Source organism: Taudactylus pleione, unplaced genomic scaffold, assembly GCF_031769625.1.
Source record: "Taudactylus pleione unplaced genomic scaffold, aTauple2 ptg000087l, whole genome shotgun sequence".
In the NCBI taxonomy this organism is placed as follows: Eukaryota; Metazoa; Chordata; class Amphibia; order Anura; family Myobatrachidae; genus Taudactylus; species Taudactylus pleione.
In genome coordinates this window covers 5020585-5044492 of record NW_028284489.1, presented here as the reverse complement: position 1 = coordinate 5044492, position 23908 = coordinate 5020585, and the positions used below count along the sequence as shown (strand labels likewise).

At 43.3% G+C, this 23908-nt stretch overlaps 1 protein-coding gene across 1 annotated transcript in view; it reads right to left on the bottom strand.

Annotated features, from left to right (window-relative positions):
* The window catches only part of TMEM59L (transmembrane protein 59 like), a 64347-nt gene that overhangs the window by 1298 nt on the left and 39141 nt on the right, over positions 1-23908 (bottom strand). The window contains exons 4-7 of the mRNA XM_088469002.1: positions 23615-23764; positions 20212-20320; positions 6433-6544; positions 3817-3934 (exon numbers count right to left, since the gene is read on the bottom strand). Coding sequence (XP_088325128.1) covers positions 3817-3934; positions 6433-6544; positions 20212-20320; positions 23615-23764 — 489 coding nt within the window. The remainder of the gene's footprint in view (positions 1-3816; positions 3935-6432; positions 6545-20211; positions 20321-23614; positions 23765-23908) is intronic.

Here is a 23908-nt window from a genome sequence, read left to right as displayed (position 1 = left end):
CTTTCTATTTGATCACTGTACAAATTATAAATAGAGCCCCAGTGGCTCCTAGATATACCCCTGCCACAATAAGCATATATTTTTTTTGTTTAATAAATAAATGTACAGATATGTCCTCATGTACTTTTGCTGCAGTCATAGCAAACAGCCCCTCTCAGCACACCAGGGGGCTGATTCAGACCCATTCGCTACGATATGAACGCTCGTAGCTGGCCAATAGTCGCTAACTGCAAAGCAATGCACGAGATCGGGATGCGTTCGCTTGCTGCGTATACACTGTCCAGTAGAGTGATTGACAGGAGAGGCAGTTTGTGGATGGTGACGGGCTGACCACTGGAAACGGGGGAGTGGAGGTGCGAACGCAGGTGTGCCTGAGTGCCTCAACGCCATTTCAGAGGCATACATAATTAAAAGGCAGCATCATAGTACATGTCACTTGGTGGAATTTCACTCTGACATGATCGCAGTGCTTGCAGCAGGGTAAAGGCGACCTTAAGCGCTGAAATCGCATCAGATGGTGCTCGATGTACCAATGGTTACAAGCACTTCCAAGAGATGACGTGCGCAAGTGGGCGTTGTATGAGTGGCTGGTGGGCGTCTACATACACAAATTGATCGCACGCCACGACATAGTGGGTGTGCTTATGTCTTGCCGTGCGATCGCCTGCCATGCTGTAACTTATCCAAATTTGCATATGCTGGGAGCGAACGTACGCATCTAGCGAGCTGGTCGTAATGAGCTCCCAGGCCCTGTGCGGCTTTACCTGCACCAAGAGTCTTTTTCGCCTGAGGATGCATCTCAGTCGATGTGAATAAGATGCACCAGGAGACTACACTTATTGATTTGATATGTGACACTTGTATAGCTATGTGTGACTGAGTCATAGGGGGAGATGTACAAACCTTAGAGAGAGATAAAGTACCAACCAATCAGAACCTAACTGTCATTTTTCAAACACAGCCGGTAAAATGGCAGTTAGGAGCTGATGGGTTGGTACTTTATTGCTCTCCAATTTCTCTCTCTCCTGACCTTAGAACATCTCCCCCTGAATCTGTATATGAAGTGCTATGATGCAGCGGCTTTGGCTTTTTATCACGTTAAGTTCTGTTGTGCTTTGTTTACAGACTCAGTAGCACACAGATATACAAGTGTTGCATATCAAATTAATCAGCGCAGTTTTCCTGGTGCATCTTTAGTCGCATTGCATTTTCGGGCAAAAAAGATGCTAGGCGCTAGCAGAGTCGCATTGGACCTGGTGGCTCACTCGCGCCAGGCATCTAGCGCTGCATTGTGTATTGAGGCTAAGGGGTAAATTTACTAAGATTCAAGTTTGGTTGAGAAGACAATCTCGGGTGAGTTTAGGCATGTTTTTCATTTCACAAATTTACTAAAGGCAAACTCGTGTGAGTTTGGGAGAGAGTTCTTTAATCTCACTCATAAAACTTGGATGAGATCGCAAACTCGAATCTTCTCACCATCAAGCAAACTCGAAGGTACTTTTCATGTAAAAGAATCTCGGGTGAAATTAGAGCAAACTTGCAGAGAAATTGAAGGTTCAAACACTCAACCTACTGAGCTGCGAGTTTGCCAGAAACATACACAGATCATTGTGATTTGTGTACGTTTCTGCATGCATAGTTAATGTATAGTGTTTATATAAAAAAAATGATGTAGGGTTCCCCTGTAATTTAGGAACCAGCACCTGGCTGTAGGGTCAGTGCTGGTTTTAAATATAGGGGGAAAATGCATATATTTAAAACCAGCACTGGACCCAAACCGACCGGGGTGTAATGCTACAGCCAGGAGACCCAACTACCGGGTCTCCATGGCTAAACCATTCTCAACCCAAGCTGGTCAGGCCAAGCTGAGGATCTAAGGGGAGGTGGGGACCCCCAAAAAATGGGTTTCCCCTCTCCTGAAACCCCAGGCTTGTTCTGAAGCCCGGGTCTCTTCCCCGCACCCCTGGGCTGTGGGTATGGGGGTAATAAAGTGTAAAATAGTAGAAAACTATTGTATTTTTTTTTACAGTGGAACATCAGGTGCCAGCATGCCTGCCCTTTGGCACTTGTGGAACTATAAGTGCCAGCAGACGGCAGGCACCCGTACCCTCACTGTTAAATAAATAGTTGAAAAACCACAGTACACACACACACACCGTATCCAGTAAAACTTTATTACATACAACTAACCCACTCACACATATTTACTTGTACCAGCTGGTCTGTCCTCTTCTGCCATGCAGATTCCATGGATGTACCTGTAAAAAGATCCCATACTCACCTCCATAGTGGTGCCTCTCTCTGTAGCATCCACGTACTTGGCAAAATAAGAAAAATGACTTACGCGAACCATACAGTATGAACAGGTGCAAGTATATGTTGTGACATAATACTTTCACCTCACAAAACGACAGATGACTGTAATCATCTGTTATTTCCCATGGGCCGGTAGCCAATCAGCGGCTTCTTTACATATAGCGGCCGCTCATTGGCTAGTTACACGTGGGTCCCAGTCAATGAGCGGCCACTACATGTAAAGCAGCTGCTGATTGGCTAGAGGGCCATGGGAAATAACAGATGATTACGGTCAACTGTCATTTCGCGAGGTGAAAGTATTATGTCACTACATATACTTGCACCTGTGGTGGTATGGGTGCCGGCCGCCTGCTGGCACTTGTAGTTCCACAAGTGCCAAAAGGGCAAGCATGCTGGCACCTGTAGTTCCACTGTAAAAAAATACAATAGTTTTCTACTATTTTACACTTTATTACCCTGGTTCCCACAGCCCAGGGGTGTAGGGAAGACCCCCGGGCTTCAGACCAAGCCTGGAGTTTTGGGAAGAGGGGGGACCCCTTTTTTGGGGGGTCCCCACCTCACCTGAGATTCCCAGCTTGGCCTGACTGGCTTGGGGTGAGAATGCTTTGGCCATAGAGTAATAGGCCATAGGTAATAGGGTCTCCCGGCTGTGGCATTACACCCCGGACGGTTTGGGTCCGGAGCTGGTTTTAAATATAGGGACCCCTACTCATTTTTTTCACCCTATATTCAAAACCAGCACTGGTGCTGCAGCCAGGTGTTGGTTCCTAAACTGCCGGGGAACACTACACATTTTGTTCCCCGTAATTTTTAAAACCAGGACTGGCTGACCAGTCCGGGGCTAGTTATAATTTTGGGGGCGGGACCCTACATAATTTTTTTAAAGCTTTAACCCTTCTTTGACAGGTATAACACACAAGCATCCTTCACATATCTCACTGATATGTGCAGGCTGCTAGCTCAGGAGAGTTTTGCAGAGAGAAAACACTCGGGTGAGCAATCTCATCTAAACTTGCAACTCGGGGGAGATATCTCGATCTGCTTCACCATCGACCAACTCACTTTCAGCTAAACTCACTTCTTAGTAAATTTGCGAGTTTAAAAACAGGAAAATCACCCGAGAGTTCGCTGATGCAAATCGAGTAAAATAAAAAAAAATAAAAAACTCGAATCTTAGTAAATTTACCCCTAAATGTATAAGGACACATCTGTAAAATGCAGTATAGAACTTAATATATAGAAAAAGAAAATTTGCAATGTAGAAGTATCTTTCCAAAATGTTTCCTTTTAAGAATAATTATGACATAAAATGTGTTACTGTACCCTTTTTTAATAATTCAACTGTTTATTATATTTTAGACATGAAATATGAATGATAAATATAGAAAAAATAGATGGAGTGATCATGAATCATTCGTCAGACCTATAAAAGCTCAAGCATTATTCTTTGGTATAACATTACCCAAGCAGCCTAGCAGATATGAGAGTGCTGTACACTACCTGAGCCTTTATGTGTTGATCAGGGGCAGTCACCAAGCTAGCACAGCTGAGCCAGAGCATCACCATAATAGACAGGAACAGGCATGCAGCCAGGATCCAGCGTGGTAATCCTGAGCGTCTACATAGATGGATTCAAAAGAAAGTTTTCAGCTTAAATTGGTCTGTCATTTTTAAAATATACCTCAAGTGGCAATCATGAATACAGTGTTGTTAATTAATTGCAAATCACTGCCAATCCATGCCATTGGATTATAATTTATGACTGCTACCCTTATGATTAATATCCTAATACCAAAGCCAGGACACAGCATGTCTGTTGAAAAACAGCTGACTATGAATAAGGATGACCCCTGAAATGAACCCACAAAAGCAATCCAGCATACACCCCAACAAGCACATCAGTCCACCTCCTGCCTTTCTGAGTCAATACTTTGTTTTCCACATTAACCTCATATTTCCTTATTATTACATGCACACACTAAAGAGACATATTTTATACACACACTTGCTAAACACATCCTTTATTGCGCACTCACACACCACACAAAGACTTTGGGATGTATTTACTAAAGTGGAGATGTTGCCCATAGCAACCAATCACATTCTAGCTATTATATTCAAGAAGGTGCTAGTTAAATGTTAAGTAGAATCTGATTGGTTGCTATGGGCTACATATCCAAATGTAAAAACTCTCACTTTAGTAAATATACCCCCCATGTTTCCTTCTACTCACCACACACCAGAAGACAATTTGGCCTCTACCCTGTTATCCGAAATGATCAACTCTATTTAACCGAAACCTTTGTTATATACCTGTATGGATCTCACCTGTAATGCCATATACAGAAACCGGAATTTATTGAGTATCCAGTATAAAACCACAAGGGGGGGTGAGCTGAGGTGCCATTGGTGGCATTTCCCCTTGTGGCTAATTGAACATACCTTAATATTACAGTACAGCAGATGTTATTTTCCAAGTCCACATACCCCTAGTGTGGTGTCCTTCATAGCATGGCCTTCAATTAAATGAAAGAGAAAAAAAAAGAGAAAATGGATTTTGCCATGCCTCTACATTCTGTAGGGTGGTGAGAGGGGTTGTCTCTTACCTGAACTGCCCACATTCCTGTGGGATCAGCTCACTCCAGGGGAGGCTAAAGTGAAACCAGTGCATTCTGCATTAGCAGTGGAGGTGTGGAATTCCAGGTATTCACATTTACACAGACCCAGCTGGAATAATCACTGGAGCATAGGAACGGTTTAAAACTCTCACACACCTTATGCTCCTTGCTCCTGATGCTGGACAAGCTGGGCAGGCGATAGGATGGGAGTGGTGGTTAGCATTAGGGTGCCAGGACCTGGAAGGTCCACAGATATTTTAACTGCTGACTGTTAAGCACAAGGATTGCTGGGACATTTACTTTTATGTTTATTTGCTTATTTTCTGTTATGTGCCTGTGTGTATCCAGGCCTATGCTCACGTATGCTAAGGTACAGTGTTTGCTGCCATTAAAAAGGCACTGCTTCACTGAGTAATTGTCTGTCTGGAGTCCTCATTTCAACACCCCGTGTTACAGTAGCAAAAACCTAATTTTCCTTGCTGTTCCTAAATTCATCACCGAGAGGGTTATAAGAGAGTTGAACAGATAAAATATATAGATACAGACAAGTACAAACAAGTAAAGTAATATAAAACAAAAAATACAAATAAAGAAAAATGCAAACCTACCCTAAATGAAGTACATATAACCATAAATCCATATTATAAGCAAGCAAGGAAGCAGTAAACTGGCAGATCCACCATCCCCTCTACATGGCAATCAATATAGGAAGTATCTAAATTGGTTGTTCGCATTCAAACCTTTACACTGTGTGCAACCTGTATACTTACCTATTCTATTTCTGTAAGAGCAGTCCTTTTCGATCACCTCCACAGATACAAGAGGGCACAAAGTCAATCACTATGTACTTCAAGGAGACTAGTGGTTGCTGTTGTCCCAAAAGGTTTCAGGCCATAAACTTAACTGTTTGTCCAGTATTTAGAGCAGATAATTTACCACCTGTGATTGCCATGCTCTTTCTTAAAGTGCAAGTCATACTGCCCACATCTACATAGCTACAAGCATCCATCCATACTTATATACTGTACATAGATATATACAGTCTGGCCAGAAAAAGTTTTCCTATTCAGAGCTGTCTGTACTGTAGCTCTAACTGAATAGCAAAACACCACCAAATTGAGTAGCCACATAATCAAGGTGTGCGGTCACAAGGTCAACACTGACAATTTCACCAGTCATTATGTCAACCTCAGTATGCCGGCATCGGGATTCTGATATGGCTGAAATAGAGCATTTCACCAGTGCAGATGTTATAACTTTAAACACGCCGCTTTCCGGTATGTATAAAGTTCTAACAACTGAACAGATTAAATGCTCTGAGTAGAATTTTAGCCTTGCTCGGATCCCAGTGCTGGTATAGTCCCAGTCGACCTCCTGTACCCAACCCTATTCAAGGCATGGGATTAAGGATTACATGGGAAAAAAAACAATAGTTCTAAAATATGCCGATAGAGAGAGTTCTGTGTGTGTATTTGTGACAAATTGCTTATCTCCTTACTTGGACATACAACCCAGAATATCATGCTCTGACTGTGGAGCTTCCATATGAGATAGCTTGTGTTTCACCTTGGACTCCTTTCCTGAACTCTTCTCCATTTTTTCTCGAAAACCTATAAAATGTTCAAAGAAGTCATCTCACTGATGAAATAGCACATATGCTGTATACATTTGCCACCTGTATTTTTACATGAAATATTGTCATCACAATACGAGTAACAAAGAGGTTATGCAAATCTTGTCCCTATTGTGATATTGATAAAACAACATAGACTGCAAGTTACCTAGCAAACATGTCCTCCTAGCAAATCCTTAAAGGCAGGTCAGCATTTCTTAAGAAAAAAAAAGTTGTAAAATTGTAATAGTTAGACTTGCAAAATAGACACAATCTTTTCATATGTGGTGGCAGATTGGACTTCACTTATAAAACCAATGTCAGATATCGGCTTCAGCAGGAAGAACAATTTATTTTTCAATGTCAAATGAATGTCATATCTATTTTTATTCTCCAGTCTCCTGAATGTATAGTGTACATAATGGGGGTAATACTGAGTCACAAAACATCCCTGGCCACTTTTCCGTCTGACCACGAATGTCTGCTTACTACATTATGGTAATGCTAGAATTCGCCTTTACAGTGTATAGTAAATATCAGTGTGACTGCATGTGGAAGCTTATCCCGCCCACTGTTGTTATGTCTGTTGCCGCAGCCGTCACCATTAGTATCAGGACTTACACAAGCAACATTCTGGGTGTAAAATATCTAACTGAAACAGACGTCCTATCTTCGCCCACTCGTTGCAAATGAGCATGGAAGTTGACCAACATGACCAGTTCCATGTGATTGCATGGTCACCAGCCGATTACCTCCCAGAAATAGCCATTTCACGGATAGTGCGATCCATCAATGAATGGCTCTTTGCATATGCACTAGTAATCTCCGTCTGTGTGCCAATACAGTATCTGATCCAGAGCATGTGCAGAAGCAGATTTCTTTCTTCAATGTGCATTGCGACATGCGCGTGACTCAGAATCCAATATGGGTTACTCATTTACAAAATGATGACTTCTGCATAATTCTGTACTTCAAGCTAACTTTATTAGTTTTTTACACATGGTAACTTAACTTATATGCCCCATCCCTGCCCCAATCCATTTCTCAATGGATTTTTTTATTCATTTAAAGAGATCAGAGATCAAATAAAAGTGTCATCTACTTAACTAGAAGTGTCCTCCTTTCCTTCCACCCGTATAATATACAATGTGTATTCACTTAAATCTCTTTCTATGCACAATTCTGCAGACACAATTTTGTTGAATTAGTGAAATTGTCGATAACAGGGAGCTGAGCTGCCATACTAAGAATTGGCATGCAGAAAATAATAAAATCAGACTCTTAATTGTCACATAATGACTTGGAACGCTGTAAATCAATCAAAAAAAAAACAAACCAGGATAAAAAAGGCACATGCGGTGGTGTCACTGCAGATGTTGCAAGTATCAAATTATCTTGTAAACACTGCATGGTTCTGCAGAATTGCATAGACTATGCAGAATGGTTTCTTCATGCTTACTGTTATAGTTACACAAGTCATGGATACACTTTACTTTGTGAGCACTCTACAGTGATTGACAGATGCTGGGAATACTCTGTCACACAGCACCAGAGCCCTGGGTTCGCTCAGCGGCAGTGGTCATGCTTCCTGTAATCCATGGGAGGCGGGTGTTTAGTCGTGCTTACTTGAGCTGCCATCCTGCAGACAGGCAGGCACTCAGCTCTGACCTGTTGGCATCTTCGCTTTCCACACAGGAGTGTGCGTATGGCTTGCTTCTGCATTTAGGAAGTGCATTAATTTAACCAGTGAAGCAGCACTTAGGCCCAAATTGAAACCCTACTTTCTATATAAACCCCACTCTGGCACTATATCAGTTACAGAGTGTCAGGCTCATTTCCCTGTGCTCCAGCGTTACTACTGCTAGTTTATAATTGATTCTCTGTGTTTTGATCCAGCTTGATTTCTGTCTTTGCTTCCCATCTGCTTTGGATACTTATGGATTCCGGTATTTGACTTTGGCTTGTTATTTGACGACTCTCCTGGACACTCCCCTGGTACTTGCTTCTCCAGTTCCGGCTTGCTTGACTATTCTCCTGTATTGGTTCTGGTTGCCAGCCTGTTACATTAGGTACCCACTCCGAGAACTGTGACCTATGTGTTAGGAGCAGCAAAACTCAAATATCCTTGTGGGGAACCCTGGCGAAGACCACCAGCAATCCGGCAGCACCAATCTCCTCTGTCAGTGACAGCAGCGCTGTCCACATTCAGCCCTCCTCTGCAGCCTACGGGGAGCCATTATTTAACACCTAGGTCCTGTCTCAGGCCCTCCTCCCCGTCACGGTCCAGCATTAATCATTGGACCAGGGGACCCATTAGCAGTCCACCCACAGGTCCCTCTGCCCTGCAACCTAAGGGGCCAATCAGTTGGGGGCCATTTTCCCGGGTTGCTGGCCAGCTGTACAATCTTCTCAATGGGCTGCACATGCTCAGTGAGGCTAGGGACAGCAGGGGTCAACATAAGTTCAGTGTCCCTGCCTATGTGAATAAAGCAGTAATATCTATATATACACACACACACAATAAAAAAAAATATTGGAGGACCCCTATTTGAGCACAAATTTGGTGGTTCTACACATCCACTATCCCAGTTGTTCAAGCAGTTCCTGCTACCACTTCTTGCTCCCTCTGCACACCTGATCACCTGACTAATTAGGTACAGTATGATGCTTATCTAAAGGGAATCATTAATCAGTGCTCCATTCATTTAGAGTTACACATTTTCCATCGGACAAGGCACAGGTGGCTTACATAATTTCTCTACTATCCAGAGAAATTCTAGCATGGGCCTCACCTTTATGGGAACTTAAGGACTAAAAAAGTGCCATAATTGTGCAGATTTTTTGGACGCCTTTCATAAAGTTAGATTTACAATTAGATGAGCTTGGCCAAGTGACATCAACAGCATCTGCTCTTCTATGTCTCAAACAAGGGGCCCATAACGTGGGGCAATATGCAGTACAATTTAGGAGATTTGGGATCCCGTCAGCGGCATTCCGACAGTCAGAATCCTGACCGATAATATAAAGAAGCGCTGCTCAAATAATTCACTTCACAATATATTATGTTATAACACCAGGAAATTCTTTTATTTATTACAATTTGGTAGATTAAGCGCGGAGAAACATTCATTGGTCACTTTTTAGAATCCTGACAGGATTAGGTAGGTATCCTAACCCTCCCCCTAATCCTAAACCACTTTTTTCACAGCCTACGTAACCCTAACACTCCCCTTCTGCAGTCTAACCCTAACCCCCTCACTGCCTAATCCTCCCCCCCTGCAGCTTAACCCTAATCCTCCCCTCTAGTGCCTAACCCTAACCATAACCCTCTCCCTAATACCGTTTGTATGTCAGCGGTCGGGATTCTGGAGCTGGGATTCCAACTGCATCCCATTTAGGACACTAACTTCCAATTGCACTGGAACAATGAGGCACTTGTTGCTACCTTTTGGGCGTAGCAGAACAGGTAAAAGGTTATATAGAAATTTGTGTGTGGGCCTATAGAGACTTGGCTTTGTCTTTAGTATACCATATTTCTCTTAGTGTGAAGGAGAATCTAATGTTTAGAGAATGCTTGCAAGATAAGGAACAAACACGCCTGTCCTCTGAAGTTGGCTCCTTGGTTTTCTCTTTCTATCATTAGAAGAGCTTGTGCAAGTTAAGACATCTTGTCTCTCTCCAAAAAAAAATAAAACAATCTCTGTCTGAACCTGCGGGAAGCCCAGACCTCTAGCTCCAAGAGCCAAACAGAACATGAGAGGTCTTGTTATGTACAGGTCTATACTCACCCAAATCTAAGTTCCAGGAATGCTTTTTAGTCACAGCCCATTTACAACTCCTGAGGGAATCACACCTTTGAAAGTCTACATAGACTAAGTGTGAAAGAACTTTAACTTACCACCACATACCTCCACGTTCCTGACAGTCTTTTGAATGTCAACAGGTACATTTTGTAAAACCTTGAACAGAGATTTATTTGAAAATTACACTACCCTGTAGGAGGTTTCTTCTTTGTCACGAAAAGGGACAGTGGGCTCAGACCCCACTGTACATAGATCATGGATTAAACTCTATCACCAATAAATATCGTTATCTTTGGTTTGATTGATTTCAGAGGTATTTGACAGAATAAAAGGGTCCAAGATATTTACTAAACTGGACCTTTGTGGTGCCCATAATTTCATCAGAATCAGACAAATGGGAGATTAGAAGGCTACATTCAACACTCAAGATAGTCATTACGAATATTTAGTCATGCCATTCAGTCTCAGTAATGCTCTGGCAGTGTTCCAAAAACTAATAAATTAAATATTTCCTGTATGTATGTGTACTCATATCTGGATGACATTTAACTTTTTTCCAAAGATTTAGAGACCCATCGGAAACAGGTATGTGAGATTTTGTCAAGTCTTCACTCCAACCATATGTATCGTGAGCTGGGGAAATGTATATCTGAACTGCCCGAGATCCCCTTTCAAAAGTACATTATTCTGGTTCTGGACTTCGTATGGATCCTGACAGATTGTCTGTAGTTATCAACCAGCCAAGTCCGTGTGGTTTAAAAACCATATAAATGTTTCCTAGGATTCTGTAATTATTATCTGCAATTCATTAGAAAGTATTATTTTACTGTGATGTCATCACAGTCCTAATTAGAAAATTAAAAACTCCAGAAATTGGTCACAAGAAGCTGAAGCAACCTTTCAACTTTAAAAACAACTACCAACCGCTCCTTTTCTGATACAGCCAAATGGAAATTCTCCCTTCCACCCAGGATTTTGGAGCTGTACTTTTCTAAAGGGACATTCATGGAAAAAAAGCTTCTTTGTGGCTTCTTTCCACACAAGTTTCAAGCTGTGGAGAAAACTACAGTATGCAAGGATAAAGAGCTCCTTGCTATTTAGCTGGTAAGAGGGAATCAATATGATTCACCGCCGGCCGCATGACCGGCAGTTCAAATCCCGGCAGCGGCAGCCCGACAGAGGAGGAAATCCCAATCGTCCACAGGTAAGTATAAACTAATCTAATTTAACCCCCTAACCCTCCTTTAGGGTGCCTAACCCTATCCTCCCTCCCTGTGCCTAACCCTAATCCCCCCTCTGTGCCTAAACCTAACCCCCCCTTCCCCGCCGTCTACACCTAAGTCCACCGGGGGGGTGCCTAACCCTAACCTCCCCCCGGGGGTGCCTAACCCTAACCCTCCCTCCCCCTAGCCTAACCCTAACCTCCTGGGGGGTGCCTTACCCTAAAGTCCCCCCTGGGAGCCCTAAACCTAACCCTCCCCCTCCGCGGCAATCCGCGCCCGGCATCCCTTCGATCTGGATGGCAGGGCGTCGCCTCCCGGCATCGGTAAAATGACAGGCGTCTAGATTTAGATGCCTGTCATTTAACCCTCACTGAGATTAAGTAGTCTAGAAGCCGGCGGTCGGGATTCCGTCTGCCGGCTTCATAAATGTATACCGGCAAGGGTGGCATAACATTTTATAGGAAGCACAATTCCTAGTCACAGTGAATACTGGTCACCAAGATCTTTCTTATCTACAATTAGCCCAGTGCCTGTATCCAATACAGGCTAGGTGGTCATTGTTCTTCAATTGATTTAACCTGTTGATAATACATGCCAGGTGCTAAAAACAAAAAGGTGGATGCTGTATCCAGATCTTTTGATTCTTCAGAAAAAAAGTACCAGGTAAAATCAAGCCCATCCTTGTTTTATTTCAATTACCATTTCAGAGAAAATTGCTCCAAGAAAATCATTTGTGGCCACTGAGCAACACAATAAGTTATTGAATTGGGGTTTATGATTCTCAGTATTCAGATCATTCTGAGGTCAGGAATGTATTGGAACTTATTCAAAGAAACTTCTGGTTGCTGTCACTTTACTCTAATGTGAAAGACTATGCGACTGTGGATTCAGTTTGTGCTCAACACAAAACTCCATCTAGGGCTCATTTAAGTCAATTCCACCCTCTTGCAGTACCTGACCATCCATGGGCCCATGTCTCCATAGACTTTATCACTGACCTTCCTCTGTGTCTAAGTTACAACACAATTTGGGTCATTGTGAATTATTTTTCTAAATCAGCACACTTCGTTCCTTTAAAGGGTCTACCTTCTGCCCTTCAGTTACCAAACTTATTTGTCAGTAGAAATTCAGATTACACAGTTTTCCAAAAGATATTGTCTTTGAGTGTGGGTGCAATTCACTTCTAATTCTGGAGGGTGCTTTGCAAGACTTTCAGTATTAAACTCAGTCTTTCCTCAGCTTATGATTTCCAAAGTAAAGGAAAGACAGAGCGGGTAAACCAAGATTTAGAAAAGTTCATCAGGATACATACATTTGTCAGTCAGGATAATTGGCTGGCTCTACTACCATGGACCAAATTTGCTCATAATACCATGGTCCAGGAATCTACAGCTTACTGTACGTTTTTTATCCAATATGTTTTTTATTTTGTTCTGCCAGGAATTACAACCTGTCCATCAGTTTCACTTCCTGCTATTCAACAGCCGATCAAAACATTTCTAGTAAATTTGAATCAAAGTAAAGAAAACCTGGTTAAGACTTCTTTCCATTATAAAATCATAGCAGACAAAAAAGATGGAATGTTCCTATGTTAGTTCCTGGAGACAGATGAAGAGTGGAAAGCCAAGCTCTAAGATTAAAAGTTCTGATCATGAAGTTTGTCTTATGGTTTATTAGTCCAATTAAGATCCTACAAGTCTTTAAACTTGTCGCTTAGAGATACAGGGGTCTATTCATTATCATTTAATTTTCACAAAAGCAGGTGAAAAATGCACATTTTCACCTGCAATTGTAAAAATGAAGTTATCATTCATCAAGACGGTAAAGCAGGAGTGTGGCCGGAGGCATACCACATGTGCTTAAAATGTTTGCCACGGCGCTGAAAGGGTTAACCCCCTGTGCTGCGGCGTCATATTTAAAGAGACAAAGGGCGCTTGGCGCCATGTTTAAATGTATTACGGGTGCTAGGCGCCGAGTGTTTAAACACAAAATGTATTTAAAATGTATGTGCAGCACTGAGCCAGAACATGAGGTCCTGGGCTGATGCTGGGCACAGGCACAAACGGTGAATGTATTTAAAGTGCTTAAATGTATAATTTAAGTAAAGTGCACTTAACGGTTATGCTCTGGACAGCCAGGGGATCCAGAGTCCTCTGTGGGCTGCTGGAACCCCCAGCCCCTTCCAGGGGAAATAAAATGTTCCCCTATGCAGCCTCATGCCTGGAAGTGGTATGAGGGGGTGCATAGGGAGCTGGCTAAGGCAGCCAGCTAACCATTTCAGGGAGCTTCAAAATAGCCTCCCTTCCGTGGCCAGGAAAGCGTGCCCGGGGACCATGCTTCCCCACCTCTGGAGCTCAGATTCAGGCAAAGGTGGCTTGGCTGGTCCCTTAGCAGATTCCTGGAAGTATGGTTTTTTAGGAAAACCTCCCCCGGCCCTAGACGAGCTGACTCCTGGGTGGTGACCAAAACACCAGGTAGTCTCAGGCTCAGGGAAGTGACCACTCCCCACTGTCCATAGGGGACAATGTTAAATGTGCATGTGGCCAGCACATGCACAGGTCATGCACTTAAGGTGATTGGTTGGAAACCACAGGGCAGACTTACCCCCTGTGGAAGTGTGTGTTAGAATGACATAAAAAGAGGGCTTGTGAGCCCTGTATGTGTACAACCCTGTAACTTCTGTGTGGAGGAGACCTGCTGATAAGATTCCTGTATGTGGTACATCTTTGAAAATCCTTTGTGGAGAATTGCTGTTTGATTTCTGTGTGATATTCCCCTTCAGACGGAAGGGAAGGTCTTCTTTAAGACATTGAGCAAATAAACACAGTTTGCCTTTACCAATTGACTCAATCCTGCGACCAACAGAATTGCGCCAAAACACTATTCCGCTCTCCTGCTGTTCTGGGTAAGAGCTCCGTCTCCAAGTTCAAGTCCTCTGCCAAGCTACCGTGCAGACCTGGTCCATTGCGAGGGATCAGGTGGGAACAGCCGACACCAAACAGGAGGTGTGTCCGCAGTTAATCATACGCAGCAGAAGCGGTTCCAGGTTCCGAGGCAGGAGCCTAAGTGTACCTAATAAGCGGTTCCAAACGCCGATGGTAGAGTTTGGTGGTGGCAGCATCGTTACATGCCCACGGCGTAGTGGGCGGAGTCAGTGACAGGCGGTCACTGACGGTGAGTGGGAGTCCAAGAGCGCTAACCCGTGACCAGGGACGGCCTAGGCGAAAGGCGTCCGGTCACAAGGAGATATCACAGATATCTCCCACTTACCTTCCTCTTGCGGAATGGCCTGCTGTCCCCATACACTAGTATGGGGACAGAATTAATTAGGCTACGAAAATATAATATTTTCAAAGCTTGACTTTGGGAGCATTCGCCATCTCCAGATGGCAAATGCTGCTTCTCCAGCTGGGTTGCAATGAGGGATCCTCACTGCTCCGACAGAGCAGTGAAGCGGCTGCGGGGACAGCTGATATTGCATCAATGATGAATTGCTCCTGTAGCTGCGGCGAGTCAGAATGTTAATTATCGGGTTCTTAACGTCATGTCTCCTGTCTTAAATCCTTTAGTTTTTAATTGGTTCTCTTCTATTAAATCTGCTCCCACAGCCATGTTGGTGGGTAATCAAGAGGAGTATGAGAAAAATCAAATCTTAGACTCTCCCAAAAGAAAGGTGTTGGGGCAAAACATATGATACCCTTCCATAAGGAGTTTTCTCACAAGCCTGTTGTGGGGTGTTTGGAGACCACCTCTAAGGTAGGGGATAATTTCACACTCCACTGTAGCCCTGGGTCCGCTTACAAGAGTTCGGCTTAGGTGCTCCATGCTTCATGTAGCCTGCGTTGGGTGGGTGTTCGGTAATACTATAACAAGCATGGATATTTACTAAGTGCAGTGCTGCACGCCTGCATCTATAGGGCACTTCAGCAGCACGCTGGTCAACCACCACAGATACCACCCGGGGGATGAGAGCACACAGCCAAGACCTGCCACGGCTGTCAGATCAGGAGAATGAAGCCCCCGAATGAGGACCATGGACCACTAGCGCAGCAACGATGGAGGAATGTATTATGAGCACCTAAAAAGTACTTTAAAGAGCAAATTAATCTAAGATATAGTCAGTGAGTAAAAGCAACATGTGAACATGTAAGGTGCATATGTGACAGAGTGCAAAAAATATCTGATGAACCACAATCACTATGAGAGAAAAAATAAATTGGAACTTATTTACTGATTACAAACTAAACATATAAAAGCACTTCAAAGTGCTATGTAGACAATATAAGAGTTATAATGCTGGGTACACACTGACAGATACATTGGCCGATCAATTGCTTGGCCAATATATATGCTGCACATCGGCCAGTGTGTACCCGCGATATGTCGGTGAACGTCATCGTTCACCGACATATCGCATTGGCTGTGCTGCACAGCCGATGGACAGATATGTCTGCAATCATATCTGTCCATCGGCAGGTGTCTACGGGTGGTCAGCCGACCGCCCGTAAACACACACACAGCAGCAGCCACGAGGAGGGGGGTAGGACCCTCCCACCAGGTCCCACCCTCCGGCCGCTGGGACTCGAGGGCACAAGCAGATGATGGCCGTTCAGTGTGTATAAACGACAGCAGTGTATGTCTTAAACATAGAGTAGATTGGTGTTTTCCATAGACATTTTCTATACACATATATCAGTATGGTTTGTTTTTGGACACTTGAGCACTTTTAAATATCCATACAGAGTTATATTATTGTGTGTTAATTATTTTATATAATCTATGGAACTCGGCGACAAAGAGGAATTCTATCTCTGGAAAGTAATTTATAGTTGAGTGATTTATCTATATTGTTCTGGTACATTTACATCCATATGAGATATTTGGTTGGGTGTTTTCCTATTTATGTATAAATTTGCTACACTAGATGGCGCCATCTTCTCACCATATTACATTGACTTTAAAGAATAAAAGTTAACCCAGAGAATGAGTAGCTCTCTCTATAAAGAGGAGTAGGAGTGTATATAAAAAAGGATTATGGGTTACACAACAATAGAACAGTAACAAAAGGACAAAACAGACTTTATATGGTGTAGCGCTAATAACTATTACTGTTGGATACAGATGAGTATTATACACTATTGCTGCAGTCATGCCAAACAGCCCCTCTCAGCGTGCCAGTTCCTGTATGACTGCTTGCACTTGAGTGTCAAATTAATCTTAGTCACAATGCAATTCGACACCAGTAGACTGCACTGATTCTTTTGATATGTGACATTTGTATATCTGGGTGCAACTAAATCTAGATTTGTATACAAAGTGGTACGATACAGCGACTGCAGCTTTTTTCCATGCCAAGTTCCGTATGCGTCATTTACAGACTCAGTCACACATAGATATACAAGTGTCACATATCAAATTATATATATATATATATATATATATATATATATTCGATTGGTGTCTGGTAGATACCTGACTTAGGTGAAGAACTGGATTCAGAGGAGACTGGCTTGACTGGAATCATGGATGGCGTTAATATCTCTATTGCATAAAAATTGTGTAGCAGTGAGAACTGCCTTTGATGATAAATGACAGGATCTAGAAACTTGAAACGTTGGAGTGGGACCAGTAGCACATTTGGAGGAACCGGCAGGAAGGCTTGCTGAGCTGGATGGGGTACCAGTAGGTAGACTTGGTGCGGCTGGGAAGCCATAAGGAGAATGGTAGTAGCACAGGAGCTACTTGGTGCGGCTGGGAAGTTGTATGGAGAATGATGGTAGCACGGGAGCTACTTGATGCGGCTAGGAGCCGTATGGAGAATGGTGGTAGCACGGGAGCTACTTGATGCGGCTGGGAAGCTGTATGGAGAATGGGTAGATAACTGGACTCCAGGTATAATGGAGGACGACTGTAACTCAGGTTAGGACCGGAGGGTAACTGGACTCCAGGTGTAATGGAGGACGACTGGATTATCACCGGATAGGACCGGCAGGTAAACTGGACTCCACGTAATTGGAGGACGGCTGGTTCACTGGTGTGAACAAGTAGGATTTCAAAATGCGCCAGGTATAGCTATTAGCAGGACTGCTAGATGAACTGGTCGGGGAACCAACAGGTTTTCTGGGTATGCCAGGTATTGCTGTTAGCAGAATTTCTGGGTATGCCAGGTATTGCTGTAAGCAGGATTCCTGGATTTGCTAGGTATCGCTGTAAGCATGATTTCTGGATTTGCCAGGTATTGCTGTAAGCAGGATTTCTGGATTTGCCAGGTATTGCTGTTAGCAGGATGACTGGTCTGAGAACCAACAGATTTTCCAAATGCACCAGGGGTTGCTGCCAGCAGGAGCCTGCGATACACTTGTACACAGAGAAACAGATATAGCACAATCTGTACACCACGGGAAGTAACGAGATGTTCAGGCCCAGAATGCTATCAGAGGAGGATGTTTATAATCTGGGTCTTGCAGGAATTGGTGGATACGGTCAGGTGGTCTGGTAGTAGCACTCTGAGTGGTGGAGGGCACAATATGCAGAGGGAGCAATCATCTCTGCAGTACTGAGAGTCAGAACTACACCTGCAATTTCAATCAAGGCTAGCAGTGTTCACAGACAGAGGAGGGCCCAGGTGAATAATCGCCGTGGAAAAGAGAGCACAGTCCAAATGCACACACAGAAGTGTTACAGCCAGTATGATTTAGAGCAGATCTCCCAGGCAAATTGTACACACAGATCCATGGAGCAGCTGGCAGAGGTAAGTCTCAAGGCAAAAAGTAAAAAACTAGCCAGGGTTGTGACACACATATATATATATATATATAAATATATATATAAAGAAAAATTACAGCGGCACTCACGGGACTTGCAAAAAAGACTCTGGACACAGTGTACTTGTGTCCAGAGTTTTTTGCAAGTCCCGTGGGTGCCGCTGTAATTTTTCTTCTTGTAGCAAAGGTCACCATACCTCAGAGGGCACCAGGGCAAGTGTAAACGTGTATTCAGTGGAGTGCTGGCTGACATGGACTTATATACACATACTTCCGCAGCCTCCATGTGCACTCCACCCCAGCTGCCGAAAATGGTGATGGGCAATGCCCTCTTTACACAATGTACCCTATATTTCCTGGTCTTCCTGTTGAGCTTCCTCGTTGTTGTGCCCCTGTCCGAGAACAATGCTGACTTTCATGGGAGGTGCCTCCTGTCCATCGATGGCATGTGACTGAGCAGGAACATCACACTGAAGAGTGAGCACTTCACGGTGAAGTGGTAGCCGGAGTCCATCTGCAGGTTCAGCGTAGGGATGGACATTGGAATCCGATGGTTACTATCGATGTTTTTGTTTCAATGGTAGTAGTTTTACCATTTGATGGTAGCAGCCCGATGTTTGCCATCATCGAAAGGAAGTAATTACTGATGGTGTTCTGATGGATGTATGATTTTTTAATTCCTGATAGCTATGCCTCCCCTGGCTTCTTCCTGGCTACTGTGTCTGCATCAGGGCATCTTCATGGGTTAGTTGGAGTCTGTCTCTCACTCTCTGCCTGGCACAGACATGACCCTGCTTAGTCCCTGACTCCCTCCCCTCTCTAGGCTACTGCTAAACAACAGGGCACATTGCTATATTTATCTCAGAGAGCCAGTCACAGCACAACCCTTGCCCCTGCAAAAGCATCAGTCAGTCACTCACAAAGCACAACAGTTTTTTCTGTTACTTGCTTCAGTAAAATAGTCACTGCTCGGCTCCCTTTTGTCACAGATGAATGGTTAATACACCTAAACCTACCTCGACCAATACTGTATAGAATAGTGAAATCCCCATCAAAATCGTCCAGTGGTTCAAGAGATTAGCCCAAACAAACAGTCCCCTAAACCGGGGACTTTATTTTGAAATGGCATTCAAATCCCGACAGCAGATACCCGACAGGATGAAGATCCCGACTGGGGCAGGTAAGTACTCTATTCCTCCGCTGTCCTCCCCCCAACCCTAACCCTCCCTTAATGTTACCTAACCTCCCCCAATAGTGCCTAACCCTAACCTACCCCCCCGGGATGCCTATCCCTAACCCACCCTTACCGCTCCCTAAACCTAACCTCTCCCTGGGGGGTGCCTAACCCTAACCTACCCCCCAGGGATGCCTATCCCTAACCCACCCTTACCGCTCCCTAAACCTAACCTCTCCCTGGGGGGTGCCTAACCCTAACCCTCCCCCCTAGGGATGCCTAACCCTAATCCGCCCCCCAAAATCTAACTCTAACCCCGCTAGGCTCCCTAATCCTAACTGTACGACCCCCCTGCGGCTAATGCTAAGGGCGCCCTGGACTTACCTTCTTTCGGACTGGTATCCTTGTCGGGATTATAATAGGCGTCATTACAAGTATTTCGACACCTATGATTCTGCTGTCGGGATTGAGACCGGCAGCCGCATCATAACTGCATCCCCTTTATTATATATATAATATATATATAGAGAGAGAGAGAGAGACACACATACTGTAGCTTGCAGGTTATGTGATCATATATCACATTATATCACATTAAATACAGTCAAAAGATATTCAGGAATTTTATGCATATCACAATAATGAAAAACACAGCATCATGTGTTCAAATGTAACAATGAGAGTATATATTTGTCCTATACCTGCGTGCGGCTTTAGGGTGTTAAATCGGGAAGAAAGCCAAGTCTTATCTGTGACCTCTGATCTTGGAGCTTGCAGCTCTAGCACTGGGTACTCTACCTCTGGCTGAGACTGAAATACGCATAAATGAAAACTGGTTAACTTCCATGAATCAACAAAGCTGTACTACATATACAATTGCTAAGTGATCGTCACCTTACATGTAGTAGGGATGGCCATCGACCATCGATAGATAGCAATCATCGCTGGTTAACTGTCGATGATTTTGCCATTGATGGCAAAGAACCAGTGGTTCTCTGCCATCGATAGACGAGATGGATTTTTGTTTTCTTGACAGGACGGAGCTTACTCCCGCCCCCTGATGCCTGCTAAGCCCCTCACCTTTGTTGATTGGTCTGTAGTTCGCCGTTCCCCCCATCAGCTCTGGCCTTCGGGAGGTGCAAAACATCAATGGTAAACCAAAGATGGTTTTTGTGCCATCGATGGACCCATCTATGGTAACCATCGATGAACACCCCACCGATGGCCATCCCTAACATGTAGTATCCAATTAATAATTCTAACCAACTCTGTTCTCCATTCATGCCATTTTACTTTTGTAATATTTGTATATTATTAACACAAAACTCTTAACAAAAAGATTTAAAACAAACTTTTATCCCACCTCCTCCCTCAATATTAGAGAAACCCTGTTTGCCTGATACCAAACCCCTAGAAATACTGGGGTGGAAGCCTGACTGCAAAGTCAAAAGCTAGATTGGTGCTATATGTAGGAATATATTTTGAGAAATGAAATAACAAAAGCATATAAATTACATATCAGTAGTCAAATGTTATCTTTTCTTTAAACAACAGAACATAAACAGGAAAAGAAAAACTATGCACACATGATAATACAAAGTAGGTTAGAGAGATAAGATGTGTAAGTGGGGTGGCTGGGGGAAAAGGAGTGGGGTGTGGGTGTCAGCAGGAAGGCATTCAGGGTTCCTGTCAGGTTCCCCTCAGCATCCAGACAAAGGAAAGGCCTCAATTGTCTATTTCTGACTCTGGTGGTCAGTGGACAGGGGACTAATATACCAGGAATGCTCTAAATGTAAAGGATTTATTGAATTTTAACAATCTAAACCACATAGCTGTTAACTATGTACAGTATATACAGTAGTGGTATGTTGCTACCAACATTATTTTGATTAATACTAAACATCCAAACCACTATTTAATAAAAAGGTGAAAGGAGAACCTCAATGCACATATTTTGGCATTATTTAAACGTTTCAGAATGCATTTCTTATATTTGAAAGACAAAATGTTAAAACATGTAAAAGGCCACCTTCCTGACAATTATTCCTTTAGTTTGATAAAAAAAAAAAAAAACACAAAAACTTGTTTTAATGCAATTGGTCAATGAAAGTGTTTTAATTTTCTGCATTGGTTGGGGTAATGAATTTGTACTTCTCTGTTGGAACACTAGCAGCCCAGTCTATTTACAAATTATAGAGCTATTGTATATGGGGTGCTTCTTTACAATTTAACTATTACAGTATAGGTAGAATAAAATTGTTCAGTGCCAGAGCTTAGTGTGCCAAACTGGACAACTACAAGGAACCCCCAAGTCACACATAGTATTTCCTGCCCATCCTCCCCCTAACATTATGCTCTCTCTCTTGTTTTCAGAGTCCTGATTTATCATTGGCTTATACTATACTGAATTCTGATTGGCTGCTGGAGCGGTGTGTGGGGCAGGCCATTTTCTATTTTGATGGGAGAGATACACTGTACATACTGTAGAGATAGCAGAGAGATCAGTGAGAGACAGTAAATGGACACCAAATATAACATCATACATGGCTTTCCATAATAGACTGGAACCTGCTACAGCTCTGTGTATTAAACTTGACACAATGGCGGCACACAAGCTGAAAAGTGCTAAAATGTTCAGAAAAATAAATGCAGTCTGAGACAGGTCAGGCAACTGTAGAGTCTAAGAAATGCATTTCTTTTACCTGAAAAACTCTGGTTTAAGCATATTTTAGAAGGAAATATGCAAGGGTGGTTCAATAAGTAAGGTAACAAGACCTCTCACGTGTGTAATGTTCTCTACTTCATTCTAATTTCCTGCCAGGCCAGGCCAGAGTAGGTAGACTACTGCTTCCCCCATTAGACTGCACCTCATATCAGTCATCCTGTCCCAACCTTAAGATGGCAGGCTTGGCGGAAACATGGTCAAACATTGAGGTGCGTACTGTGATCATATTTCTGCATCTAAATGTCACATAAACAGCTGAAATTCATTGCCAACTTGCCGAGGTGTCATATCACCGAAACAGGTTTGGGTTTGGTGCAATGCCTTTGATAACGTTAGGACAGATATTCAAAATGGGCATCGATCTGGCCAGCCAAGCACTTCCACCACAGATGACAATTTGTGCCACATTGAAGAGATGATTCAGGAGGACAGACACTTTTGAGTTAGTAAAATTGCTGATGAAATTAACATCTCAGTGGGTACCATGTACAACATCGTTCATGAGCAACTGGTGTACAGGGAAAAAAAAAAGTGTTCACACTGGGTATTGAAGCAACTCACAGAAGTTCACAAAACCAATAGGATGGGATTGTCTCTTGTGCACTTGATGCGGTACCATGAGGAAGGAGGAGGAGGGAGTGTAGTTCCGGGAGCGGATTGTTACAGGCGATGAAATGTGGGTGCATCATGTGACACCGAAGATGAAGCAAGCATCCATGACATGGAAACATGCATCATCCCCACCTTCAAATGGGGACCGTGTTTTGGGACCACAAGGGTGTGCTTCTTGTTGATTTCATCACCAAGGGAGATACCGTAAAAGCTGTCCACTATTGTGACACATTGAGCCGTGTGTGAGGGCAAGTCATTGAAAACGATCTGGGTTGCAATATACAGGTGTTGTATTGCTGCACGATAATGGCAGGCCACACTCAGCCAACTGCACACGTCAGTTGTTACGGTGCTACCATTGGGAAGTACTGGACCATCCTCCCTACAGCCCTGACCTGGCACCAAGTGATTTCCATCTCTTTGAAGAAGCACCTGGATTGAAAGCGATTTGCAACCAATGGTAAAGTTCAGCATCCAGGCATGTCCTGGCTTCAGGCGCTTGACCTTGATTTCTTCTATACTGGGATAGATGCCTTGGTGTACCGTTGCAACAAAGGCTTAGACAAGTACTGGGACTATGTGGAAAAATAATCTGTACAATGGCCATACTATTGATTATACATATATGTACAAATTTTATAAATTTATGCAATGAAAGGTCTTGTTATCTTATTTATTGAACCACCCTCATATATATTAAACAGATAAGGGCATCCACTTGTTACATACATTTATGTATTAAACTATTGCTCCCTATCCGCACTCACTTGGAACACCACCACTTTCCCATCATCAGACTGCAGGTAGAAAGTCCAGGTGGAAGAAATGAAGCTTTGAGCTGAGCTGACAATGTCACTGCAGAAGCCAGAAATCAGGTCAAACATGGAAAAAGAAGAAGGAAGTCGGAGGTCCAGCATCTAGCATTGTATGGAGAAATGATACAGTCAGATAAAGATTATTAATTAAGATATGTGATGATACTTATACAAAAGCATTTTTAAAACCATGGAAGTGTGGGAATATGTGCTGTATTACAGAGCTAAAAAAAAATGGGGGAGGGG